This window comes from Engystomops pustulosus, chromosome 8 (assembly GCF_040894005.1).
Source record: "Engystomops pustulosus chromosome 8, aEngPut4.maternal, whole genome shotgun sequence".
In the NCBI taxonomy this organism is placed as follows: Eukaryota; Metazoa; Chordata; class Amphibia; order Anura; family Leptodactylidae; genus Engystomops; species Engystomops pustulosus.
Window position 1 is genome coordinate 115,065,018 of NC_092418.1, and position 12,840 is coordinate 115,077,857.

The 12,840-nt window shown below is 50.8% G+C and overlaps 2 protein-coding genes across 2 annotated transcripts in view; one reads left to right on the forward strand and one right to left on the reverse strand.

The window, feature by feature from the left end:
• Nucleotides 1–11,900, reverse strand: part of LOC140075910 (sterol 26-hydroxylase, mitochondrial-like) — a 33,801-nt gene extending 21,901 nt beyond the window's left edge. The window contains exons 1-3 of the mRNA XM_072122323.1: nucleotides 11,648–11,900; nucleotides 3,161–3,348; nucleotides 6–205 (exon numbers count right to left, since the gene is read on the reverse strand). Of these exons, the coding sequence (XP_071978424.1) occupies nucleotides 6–205; nucleotides 3,161–3,348; nucleotides 11,648–11,875 (616 nt within the window). The 5' untranslated portion in view covers nucleotides 11,876–11,900. The remainder of the gene's footprint in view (nucleotides 1–5; nucleotides 206–3,160; nucleotides 3,349–11,647) is intronic.
• A 463-nt stretch (nucleotides 11,901–12,363) lies between these two features.
• The window catches only part of WNT6 (Wnt family member 6), a 216,551-nt gene continuing 216,074 nt past the window's right edge, over nucleotides 12,364–12,840 (forward strand). Inside the window, exon 1 of the mRNA XM_072122325.1 lies at nucleotides 12,364–12,443. The gene's annotated coding sequence lies outside the window, so the exon portion shown is untranslated. The remainder of the gene's footprint in view (nucleotides 12,444–12,840) is intronic.

The window sequence follows — 12,840 nt, forward strand, 5'->3', positions numbered from 1 at the left end:
CTCACCTTCAAAAGCAAATCTGTAGAAAACATTTGCGATGTCATTGACCGTGTTTCCGGACAGACTCTCTCTGCGCAGGTCCTGGATCCTCTCGATCAGGTCGGACACCACTTCGTTAATACTCCCGGCGTATAACTTGGCTTCTGAAGGCTTTAACATCTTTTTATTAAGGACGGTCCGGAGGGTTTGCCACCTGTGACCTTCCCTGAAGAGAGTTATAGGGAAGCTGTGATATATGGATTTATATTCCAGGATTGGAGTTTCTCCAAGTGCACCGGGGGTCTGTCCTCTAAGCTCTCTGCACAAAGCTGCTCCCCAGTCCCCCCTCCCCCCTGTCTTAGTAAAAACAATAGCAGCTATGATTATACACATCTCTCCAGGGACAATACCTAACACTGGATGCAGAGAGCACAGGCACAGGAGGGTGAGGAGAAGCTACAATCCTGGAATATAAAGCCATGTATCACTGTCATGCTGTTACTAGCAAAACACAAAGGTTTGATTACACATCTCTCCAGGGACAATACATAACACTGGCTGCAGAGAACACAGAGCACAGCAGTGTGAGGTCTGATTACACATCTCTCCAGAGCCAATACATAACACTGGCTGCAGAGAGCACAGAGCACAGCAGTGTGAGGTCTGATTACACATCTCTCCAGGGACAGTACATAACACTGGCTGCAGAGAGCACAGAGCACAGCAGTGTGAGGTCTGATTACACATCTCTCCAGGGACAATACATAACACTGGCTGCAGAGAGCACAGAGCACAGCAGTGTGAGGTCTGATTACACATCTCTCCAGGGACAATACATAACACTGGCTGCAGAGAGCACAGAGCACAGCAGTGTCAGGTCTGATTACACATCTCTCCAGGGACAATACATAACACTGGCTGCAGAGAGCACAGTGCACAGCAGTGTGAGGTCTGATTACACATCTCTCCAGAGCCAATACATAACACTGGCTGCAGAGAGCACAGAGCACAGCAGTGTGAGGTCTGATTACACATCTCTCCAGGGACAGTACATAACACTGGCTGCAGAGAGCACAGAGCACAGCAGTGTGAGGTCTGATTACACATCTCTCCAGGGACAATACATAACACGGGCTGCAGAGAGCACAGAGCACAGCAGTGTGAGGTCTGATTACACATCTCTCCAGGGACAGTACATAACACTGGCTGCAGAGAGCACAGAGCACAGCAGTGTGAGGTCTGATTACACATCTCTCCAGGGACAATACATAACACTGGCTGCAGAGAGCACAGAGCACAGCAGTGTCAGGTCTGATTACACATCTCTCCAGGGACAATACATAACACTGGCTGCAGAGAGCACAGTGCACAGCAGTGTGAGGTCTGATTACACATCTCTCCAGAGCCAATACATAACACTGGCTGCAGAGAGCACAGAGCACAGCAGTGTGAGGTCTGATTACACATCTCTCCAGGGACAGTACATAACACTGGCTGCAGAGAGCACAGAGCACAGCAGTGTGAGGTCTGATTACACATCTCTCCAGGGACAATACATAACACGGGCTGCAGAGAGCACAGAGCACAGCAGTGTGAGGTCTGATTACACATCTCTCCAGGGACAGTACATAACACTGGCTGCAGAGAGCACAGAGCACAGCAGTGTGAGGTCTGATTACACATCTCTCCAGGGACAATACATAACACTGGCTGCAGAAAGCACAGAGCACAGCAGTGTGAGGTCTGATTACACATCTCTCCAGGGACAATACATAACACTGGCTGCAGAGAGCACAGAGCACAGCAGTGTGAGGTCTGATTACACATCTCTCCAGGCACAATACATAACACTGGCTGCAGAGAGCACAGAGCACAGCAGTGTGAGGTCTGATTACACATCTCTCCAGGGACAATACATAACACTGGCTGCAGAGAGCACAGAGCACAGCAGTGTGAGGTCTGATTACACATCTCTCCAGGGACAATACATAACACTGGCTGCAGAGAGCACAGAGCACAGCAGTGTGAGGTCTGATTACACATCTCTCCAGGGACAATACATAACCATGGCTGCAGAGAGCACAGAGCACAGCAGTGTGAGGTCTGATCACACATCTCTCCAGGGACAATACATAACACTGGCTGCAGAGAGCACAGAGCACAGCAGTGTGAGGTCTGATTACACATCTCTCCAGGGACAATACATAACCATGGCTGCAGAGAGCACAGAGCACAGCAGTGTGAGACCATGCCTCCAGTGCAATCCTGAAATATCGTCCTGCTGCTACTAACAACATGATAAGACATCTCTCCAGGTACAATATATAGTAATGGCTGCCACCTGCATGGTTACACCTTCTGACAAGTTCTTTTAAAGGTTAAAAAAGCATATTACTTTCCAGGATTGGGCATTGGGAGAAGTCAACTACACAGCTGTGCTCTGTGCATTGAGCTGCTCTCCAGCGCCACCTCTCCGCTCTTAGGGAGAGCTGTGGTATTCAACCAGTGACCTGCTAAAGCTTTGACTCAGAGCTCAGGGGTGAGGGTGGGAAGCAGCTCATTGTAGAGAGCCAAGAGCACAGCAGTGGCAGCAGTATTGCACGGCAGGTCCCTTAATGGAAACCTACCACCACGGATCTACCTACTTAGGTAGATCGGGTGGTAGGTGCCTCTATTGTACGTGAGGATAGCCCTTTTAAGGGCTAATCCTCATGTCACCCGGAATCTTTTTATAACTTTTATTTCCCTAATATGCTAATTTTCTAAAGAGGCTACTGGGGCGTGGAGTAGCCGGAGAAGAGGCTACACGGCGCGGCTACTCCACCCCCCAGTGGTGTAGCCGTGCCGTGTAACCTCAGCTACAGCTACTCCACACCCCCGTAGCCTCTTTAGAAAATCTGCATATTAGGGGAATAAAAGTAAAAAAAAGATTATGGGGACGTGAGGATTAGCCCTTAAAAGGTCTATCCTCATGTACAATAGAGACACCTACCCCCCAATCTACCTTAATATGTAGATCTGTGGTAGGAAGGATTCCTTTAAAATGAACGATGCTCAGTTGTAAAACCAGGCTGAACCTGTTTACTGAGGTGGCGCTGTTTATCGTAGGCAGCACCAGTGAATCTAAAACTTGAAGATGACAAAAGTCACAATGTAAAGAGACCATACAATAAGTTCTTACTCTGTCAGGGGTCCATAGGACAAGTTCCTCTGGTCCCGATGTTCCTTCCATATGTCCATGTCGTTCCTCATGGGATACTTCCCCTCTTGTCTCAGCAAGGTTTCCAATATCTCTGGGTCCATAATGTTCACCATCTTTAGGCGCCCAATGACAGATTTATGGATTGGTCCATAGTGCTTGTATTTTATCTGCCATGAGATATGATCAGACATGAACAATCATCATCAGTGAGGACTCACCCCCAGTGCACTTGGTGAAGCTGAAATCCTGCAAAATAAATCCATATTTCACAGTCCTGCTGTTACTAACACAGTGGGGCTCATTTACTAAGCCTGGGATTTTGGCTCATGCGATCGGATTTTGGCGCATTGGCGCCGGCTTGCATGTGACAGAAATCGCTGGTCGTCGAACAACCCGACGGATTCGGACAAAGCTGGATTTAAGATTTAGAATTGTGTTGCAAGACAATGCACTTACAAGCACCGGGAAGAAGAAGGTGAACTCCGGCGGACCTGAGCGCGGAAGCAACTGATGCAGGAACTCGGGCGCACGATCTTAGTGAATTGCGGCAGACCCGAATCCTCACCGGACAACGTACCGCAGGATCGCAACAGGACCAGGTAAGTAAATCTGCCCCAATATGCAACACATCTGCAACACCCTCGTCGATGCAAGGCGGAGGAGTGGTTGCGAATACGTCCCACAGCATGTCACTACATCACACTACATAGTCCTTATAGGACACAAGGGAACATTGCAGTGGTAGATCCTGCGTGGCAAGGCAGGAGTTAACTGTTTTATGTGATGTAAGATGTGTCAGCCAATCACATGTGTTATACTTTGTCTCTGTGAGCTGAGATGTGAGCTGAGATGTAATTGGAGGAGTAGCCACCACCTGACCAGGGGAGTTACAAGACCCTGTCAGGAAACTTCCAGAAGAGTGAGTCTCTCTCAGGAGAGAGAAGAGACCAGTTCCCGCCAGACCTAGGAGTCTGCAGAAGCAGACTGGAGTAACTCCAGTCTAAATTCTATACAGCTAGCATACCAGACCAGAGCAGGAAGAGCCTAGCCCCTGCCTGAAGAGTGGAGCTAATAGATAAGAGTTAGTTAGAGAGGAAAGGGGTATCATCCTACCTTTAAGGGTGATATCTGAAGCACTCCAGGACAAGCTGAAGCATCCTACTAGGACACAGCTACCTCCCAGCCTGCCCTCTGCATCCAGGCTGGCGCTCTACCTCCTGTGGCTCCCTCCAACTGCATCTCAGCACTCCACCATTCTGTTAAAGGCACGTTGCTGCGGTTCCTGTCGGTTCCAATAAAGAACTGTAAGTTGTTTTTGTTCAACCTCTGCCTCCGTCTGGTCCCTGCTACTACAGCTGCCATCATCACAGGCACCCTGTCCACTACACAGAGACTTATACTCTAGACACCCAAAGGGTTGCCCCAGGGAGATCCGCTATAGCAGCCTCTCCCTCATCATTTCTTGCCAACACCACCCTGCTGGAGACCTGCCAGGCTGTAGGACAGCCCTCCGGTTCCCCATACCAAGCACCGTGACACTAGCGTGCCTAGGCCGCAACCGCCAGCCACTCAGGTACTGCGGGCTGACTCCAGGCCCCGAGATAAGGCTAGGCCCCGGTGGGGGATGTTGCAAGTGGCGTCACGAACAGGATATATACTTCTGTGCCTTATTCTGGCACTATAGACTGTACTTTATTACAAAGACTGTGCTGCCTAACCCTGCTGCCATTCGGGTTTAGGCCCCAAGTGATTGTGTGTTTCTGCATTGAACTGTATTACTGCTGCCACGTGCTGTCGAGCACCACTTCAGCACTCAAGAGGTTAATCCCTGCAAAGAACTTTGTCAGCTCTGCCGCGCCTGAGGATTTTACCTCAGAAACTGTGGCGCAGCAAGTAATTCCAGCCCGCCAAAACCTTCACTGGCGGGAAACCCAGATGACACACCAAGCTCCACCCATGTGCGAATGGCGCGAACCCGCAGAAAAAAATAGAGCCCGCCACAGCGGGAAGGACTTGGACTCCTCCCTCTGGCACGAAGCGGACTTCCTGCCCCGCCTCAACGAAACGCCAGAACTCGTGTGGATCTTGTGCAGTGAGGTCAACACCATGTGGGGTCCTCAGCCATTCCCTTCCGTGGAACAACCGGAGTTCTTGGAAGTTCTGGAGACCATGGTTGTGGTCTCTGCTCAGCCGGTCCGGAGGCCCTTTGCTGGGCACCGGCTGCATCGTGGACTGACCCGAGCCTTCATCACCAGGACGTACTTCCAGACGGTGACGGAGCGCCAAGTACCACCCGGGCGGTTCTTAGTGCCTCTCACGGCTACCATGCTGGTGCCGCGGGCCCACGTGGAGGCGCCACGTGGGGAGGCTCCGACCCCTGTCGAGCCAGTGCCTGGGCCTACTGCTGCCGTGCAACCTGCACCGAGGCCTACTGCTCCTGCCGACCAGCCTGCCAGACCTGCTGTTGTGGTTCCTGACCCTCCGGCTGCTCCTGCTCCCGTTCCGGCACCTGCCCGACAACCTGCGAGACCAGAGCCTACACCGGAGAGACCTACTCCAGCACCGGCACCTCCGCAGCCTCGAGGCCGAGGTGAGGCCCTCCGCCGGCAAATCCGAGACGCTGTCTCGGAACAGCGACGCCGGGAGAAGGAGGCCCAGCGCTACATGGCCGGCCGGTCTAAAGAGGGAGCCTGGGTGAAGCAGAACCGCACCACCGGCATGGTCCGGTACTTTGACCGGCAGCGTGGCTATGGCTTTGCCACTCAGGACTATACCAGACGGGAGGTATTTATTCCCCGCCGGTCCGTCAAAAGGCCTGATTTGCCGGAGAGACTCCATAATCTGAGGCCGGGGGAATGCATTGAGTTTTCCCTGCAGGAAGGACCTCGAGGGCCGTGGGCAGCTGGCGTGATCCGGATCCCGGACTCTGATGAGGACCGCTACCCATCGTGTGATGAGCTATACGAGGACGACGAGTGGCCGGAGTCTCCTAACACATCTTCTTCCTCGGCTGCGAGTCCCCGGGCGGTGACCCACGTGAATGCTCCATCCACGGTGATCGTGAGTACAGTCCCAATTTCTATTCATGGGCCGGGCATGATCCAGGGCGCCACCCCCACCGTCTCCCCTGCAGGGAGCGTTGCCAGATCCCGCAGTTCTTCCGTGGGAGAGGATATCCCGGTTGGTGAGCCTTATCTGGAGGCTCCAACTAGACCCTCATCTCCACCTGCCGGTTACCAGTGGGGTGACGACCCAGCCCCAGAAGAATCGGAGCTGGAGGGAGCCGTGGCGCTGCCGCAGGTTCCTATTTGTCTATTTCTGGACCCCTCCGTGGACCCTGGCTCTGTTGAGCCCCCGGCTGGAACAGCCGGCACCCCGGGCGACAGCGCTCCTCCCCCTGAATGTCAGGAGGATGCTGCTGAACCTGCAGTACCTGCTACTGCCACCGGGTGTCCCCAGCCAGCTCCTACCACCACTGAGGATACACAGGATTCCCTGCTGGAGCTGGATCCTGTCCCTGCTGAAACCAGCGAGGCATCTGATTAACCCCTGATGGGCTGTAGCCCTCTTCAGGTACTCTGCCTAGTGTAAATATTTATTTCTGCCTATCCCTAAAGAGCCAGAAACTGTCCTGAGACTCTCACCCTTATTTATCTCAATCAAGAGACATCTCTTGCGCTGCCTACTGTCATGTGCTATGATAGCACCCCTTCCTCTGCCACAGCAGAGATTCCTACCAAAGGACTCTGTCCCTCTACACAAAGAGGAGACCCTTTGCATCTTTTATTGCACTTTTCCCCACATCAAGGGCTGTACCCAGAAGATGGACTTTGCTATTAAAGACCTTCTGTGAGACTTTTGCCAGATACTCCAAGGAAAAGTTGCTACCTCATTGACTAATTATATTGCACTTAATGCCTTCCTTTTAGGTATGGACATTCTGCATGCACTTTTATGCCTTTTCATTTCCAGGTAGAGACATTTTATCCTGCTACCTTGAGTAGTCTACCCATGTAACGTTTGTAACGTTCAAGATGTGTACCCATTGGGCTCCTAAGCCAATGTGAGTTTACCAAATGTTTGCACACTGTCAATTTATGTCAGTAGTTTGCACTAACCTTTTATAGGCTTTTCAGGTTGTAGTGTGGCTGTGTCGGACCGTCTCTATGTAAAACCCTGACCGCTACCTTATCCCTCAAACCGAGGTTTGCACGTGGGGGTAGTCCGTGAACTGCAGGTCTTTAGGGGACCGGGGGTGTTACAGAGATAGCACCTGGATGCCACTCATACAAGGGTAAGAATGTCAGTCGGCAGGTACTTGTACATTGTACAATGTCTCATTGTGTCACATATGCCAATGTAATGCATATATACACACTATATATTTGTCGCCAGGGAAGAAGTGTTTATATAACAAATATACAGGCCTTGGTGCAAGGAGTGGATTACAGTACATGACACCACACCTTTCCTACTGTACAGTTCGGTTTAATGGCGTTAGCAATCAACTGTCATACTTCGCATTTACATGTCCTTGTCTTAGTCCGACACCAACCCAGGTGCCTGTCTCCAGGACCATGGGCGGTTTGTCCCTACATATCATATAGCCTGCACTTCTCAGAAATGCCCTTATCTACCTCTGTGCCCCAAACCATCTGTAGTCGAGCCGAGGGCGGCTCTTTCAATTGCCCCGGGGGTATGCAACACCCTCGCCGATGCAAGGCGGAGGAGTGGTTGTGAATACGCCCCACAGCATGTCACTACATCACACTACATAGTCCTTATAGGACACAAGGGAACATTGCAGTGGTAGATCCTGCCTGGCAAGGCAGGAGTTAACTGTTTTATGTGATGTAAGATGTGTCAGCCAATCACATGTGTTATACTTTGTCTCTGTGAGCTGAGATGTGAGCTGAGATGTAATTGGAGGAGTAGCCACCACCTGACCAGGGGAGTTACAAGACCCTGTCAGGAAACTTCCAGAAGAGTGAGTCTCTCTCAGGAGAGAGAAGAGACCAGTTCCCGCCAGACCTAGGAATCTGCAGAAGCAGACTGGAGTAACTCCAGTCTAAACTCTATACAGCTAGCATACCAGACCAGAGCAGGAAGAGCCTAGCCCCTGCCTGAAGAGTGGAGCTAATAGCTAAGAGTTAGTGAGGAAAGGGGTATCATCCTACCTTTAAGGGTAATACCTGAAGCACTCCAGGACAAGCTGAAGCATCCTACTAGGACACAGCTACCTCCCAGCCTGCCCTCTGCATCCAGGCTGGCGCTCTACCTCCTGTGGCTCCCTCCAACTGCATCTCAGCACTCCACCATTCTGTTAAAGGCACGTTGCTGCGGTTCCTGTCGGTTCCAATAAAGAACTGTAAGTTGTTTTTGTTCAACCTCTGCCTCCGTCTGGTCCCTGCTACTACAGCTGCCATCATCACAGGCACCCTGTCCACTACACAGAGACTTATACTCTAGACACCCAAAGAGTTGCCCCAGGGAGATCCGCTATAGCAGCCTCTCCCTCATCATTTCTTGCCAACACCACCCTGCTGGAGACCTGCCAGGCTGTAGGACAGCCCTCCGGTTCCCCATACCAAGCACCGTGACACTAGCGTGCCTAGGCCCCGAGATAAGGCTAGGCCCCGGTGGGGGATGTTGCAAGTGGCGTCACGAACAGGATATATACTTCTGTGCCTTATTCTGGCACTATAGACTGTACTTTATTACAAAGACTGTGCTGCCTAACCCTGCTGCCATTCGGGTTTAGGCCCCAAGTGATTGTGTGTTTCTGCATTGAACTGTATTACTGCTGCCACGTGCTGTCGAGCCACTCAGGTACTGCGGGCCCCGGCTGACTCCAGGCCCCGAGATAAGGCTAGGCCCCGGTGGGGGATGTTGCACATCCACCACCGTGTAGGGGCAGATGTAAACTGGTAACGGAGTAGCTGGTGCAACACCCCTGCAGATGCAAAGGGTTAGTTAGGTGTTGTGAAAGTCTCCCTCTTCATGTCAGAAGCTGTAACATGGGAAACTTTGTAATTCTAGCTGGTAAGGCAAGAGTTAAAAATGTGAAATGTTGTTGACCAATAAGAATCTTTTTACTATTGGGAAGTAAGCAGGAAGCTGGTTGGAGGGTACTACCACCTGACCAAGGCAGTATAAAAACCCCTGGTGGGCTGGAGCACAATGTCTGTAAGTCCTTGAGAGACTCCATCTTGGAGCACATGTCAGCAAAGGAACCAGAGGAGAGTGCTGCTCCTGCAGAGCTGCACCAGCCAGGGTCATAATAGCAGGAAGAAGAGACTGCCTGACACATTAGGGCAAGTAATGGAGACTTAAGCCCCAGAGCTGAGGTCCCCCAGCTGGACTCGGCTCCATCTCTACCAGCCCAGCCTGAAGCTGCTACCAGGATGTGTGTAGCCTTCCTGTGGACCTGCTCTCCATCACACTTCCAGCTTGTTGCATCTGCTTATCTGTTTGGCCGTTGCCTGCTGTTTTAAGTTCCATAAAGAACTGTAGGTTCACCGCCATGGGCTCCCCATCCTCCATCATCCAGGGACTCCTAGATATTGCATCAGGCTCACCCTCCATATTTCTTGCACACCAGGCAGTAGGACAGCCCTCCGGTCCCCATACCAAGCACCGTGACATCAGCGCGCCCTGGGCCGCAACCGCCAGCCACTCCGGTATTCAGTAAACGGAATAGGAATACATAAATAATGCACATTTTACATACCTAATATCCATTTGTAACCCTAGGTGGTGGGGTTATTACCCAAATGCAGCCTACTAGAGGTAATTACAAGGGAAAAGCGGAGTTCTATTCCCTAGAAGGTGGAATTTGTGAGGTACAGAGCAGAGTAGGGTGATCAGTCCTGCGGGGTCCACTCCAGCAAGATTTCATAATTTCATAATGACCCCAACTCTGGGACATTACAGATACAATACTGAACTCTACAGCATTCTACTATTATGCAGCAATACATGATCCAGAGCTGTCCCCAGGATTATTTTTAGAACAGTTTCTCACCAGCTGATATCCATCTCATCTCTGGCGAAAACATAAGTGCAATCATCTGATCTCTGCAGAAAACTCACTGTATTCTGTCACATAGTAACGCTGTCCATGTAGTGCATGTCAGCCAAACCGGAGACTATGTAACAGTATATCATCCACAGGTCCCCCATTACATTGTCATCCACAGGTCCCCCATTACAATCTCCTCTACAGATCCCCTATAACAGTGTCATCCACAGGTCCCCCATAACAGTGTCATCCACAGGTCCCCCATTACATTGTCATCCACAGGTCCCCCATAACAGTGTCATCCACAGGTCCCCCATTACAATCTCCTCTACAGATCCCCTATAACAGTGTCATCCACAGGTCCCCCATAACAGTGTCATCCACAGGTCCCCCATTACAATCTCCTCTACAGATCCCCCATAACAGTGTCATCCACAGATCCCCCATAACAGTGTCATCCACAGGTCCCCCATTACAATCTCCTCTACAGATCCCCTATAACAGTGTCATCCACAGGTCCCCCATAACAGTGTCATCCACAGGTCCCCCATTACAATCTCCTCTACAGATCCCCTATAGCAGTGTCATCCACAGATCCCACATAACAGTGTCATCCACAGGTCCCCCATTACAATCTCCTCTACAGATCCCCCATAACAGTGTCATCCACAGATCCCCCATAACAGTGTCATCCACAGATCCCCCATAACAGTGTCATCCACAGGTCCCCCATTACAATCTCCTCTACAGATCCCCTATAGCAGTGTCATCCACAGATCCCACATAACAGTGTCATCCACAGGTCCCCCATTACAATCTCCTCTACAGATCCCCTATAGCAGTGTCATCCACAGATCCCACATAACAGTGTCATCCACAGGTCCCCCATTACAATCTCCTCTACAGATCCCCCATAACAGTGTCATCCACAGATCCCCCATAACAGTGTCATCCACAGATCCCCCATAACAGTGTCATCCACAGGTCCCCCATTACAATCTCCTCTACAGATCCCCTATAGCAGTGTCATCCACAGATCCCCCATAACAGTGTCATCCACAGGTCCCCCATTACATTGTCCTCTACAGATCCCCCATAACAGTGTCATCCACAGATCCCCCATAACAGTGTCATCCACAGGTCCCCCATTACAATCTCCTCTACAGATCCCCTATAACAGTGTCATCCACAGATCCCACATAACAGTGTCATCCACAGGTCCCCCATTACATTGTCCTCTACAGATCCCCCATAACAGTGTCATCCACAGATCCCACATAACAGTGTCACCTACACATCCCCCATAACAGTGTCATCCACAGGTCCCCCATTACATTGTCCTCTACAGATCCCCCATAACAGTGTCATCCACAGGTCCCCCATCCGCAGATGCCCCCATAGCACCGTGTCCTCTCCATAACCCCGATAATGTATGTACTACTTACCTGTAGCTCATGAGTGTGGAGCAGGTAGCCCCTGATGAAGAACCAGTAGAGGTTGGTGAGGAGGGAAGGTCCAGGTAAATCATCGAAGGTCTTCATCTTCTTGCCCCCCTCTGTGACACCAGCTGCTGCAGCCCCATGTAAGGCTCTGGCCTGGGTCCTCCTGGTCCTGCATGTCTGCAGCAAGGGACTGACCCTGCCCTTGAAGAGCTGGGATAACCTATGGTCCATGTCTGACCCTGATGTCTAGTGACAATTTGTTAGTTGGAGGGAAGAATAATTTTCTAACACCCACTATTAACCGCTTGGGTGCCGGAAAGGATTTTGCTAAACAAAACCTGACAAGGCGACGTTCCATTCTTAGTTCGAGTTGAGGCTAAGACTAGGAGGCGGCTGCTAGGTGACTACAATACCTGTGAGTGCACCAGCTGAGCCCAGGTGTACACAGAGATTGGGTTACCAGCGACTCTCACCTGGCCCCTTGTAAGCTCTTAGATGCCTTAAAGGGATCACCTAGTTTCATGTCATTGGCAGACTATCACTATATCCTATAAACTCATGCAACTTTCTCACAGACAGTATGTTTCTGCTTGCTGTCAGTGAATAGAATCTGCTTTTTTTTTTTTCTTACTTCCAGAGGCTAAATATCCATCCGATAGGTTTCAAGTACAAGCAACCATCAGCGGTGGAAACATGATCCACAGAAAAATGAGAGGAGGCTAAAAATGTGGAAGATCTGGTAGAACTTGACCTCATCCCCTATTTCTGTTATTGGAAGAATGTAAGAGAGAGAAGGACGGTGAGTGGTCGTGACACGCCAGAGATTTCATGTTCGGGTGAACTTGGCAGAAAAATTTTAGTAAGGAATTAAGAGAAGAGCGATCTTGTTATTGTATCATTTATACTGGGGGTCATTTACTAAGGGCCCGATTCGCGTTTTCCCGACGTGTTACCCGAATATTTCCGATTTGCGCCGATTTCCCCTGAATTGCCCCGGGATTTTGGCGCACGCAATCGGATTGTGGCGCATCAGCGCTGGCATGCACGCGACGGAAATCGGGGGGCGTGGCCGAACGAAAACCCGACAGATTCGGAAAAACCACCGCATTTAAGAAAAATAATGTGTCGCGAAAATTACACTTACCTTCACCAGGAATAGGCCGGTGAATTTCAGGGCATACCAGCGCGCCTCCGGG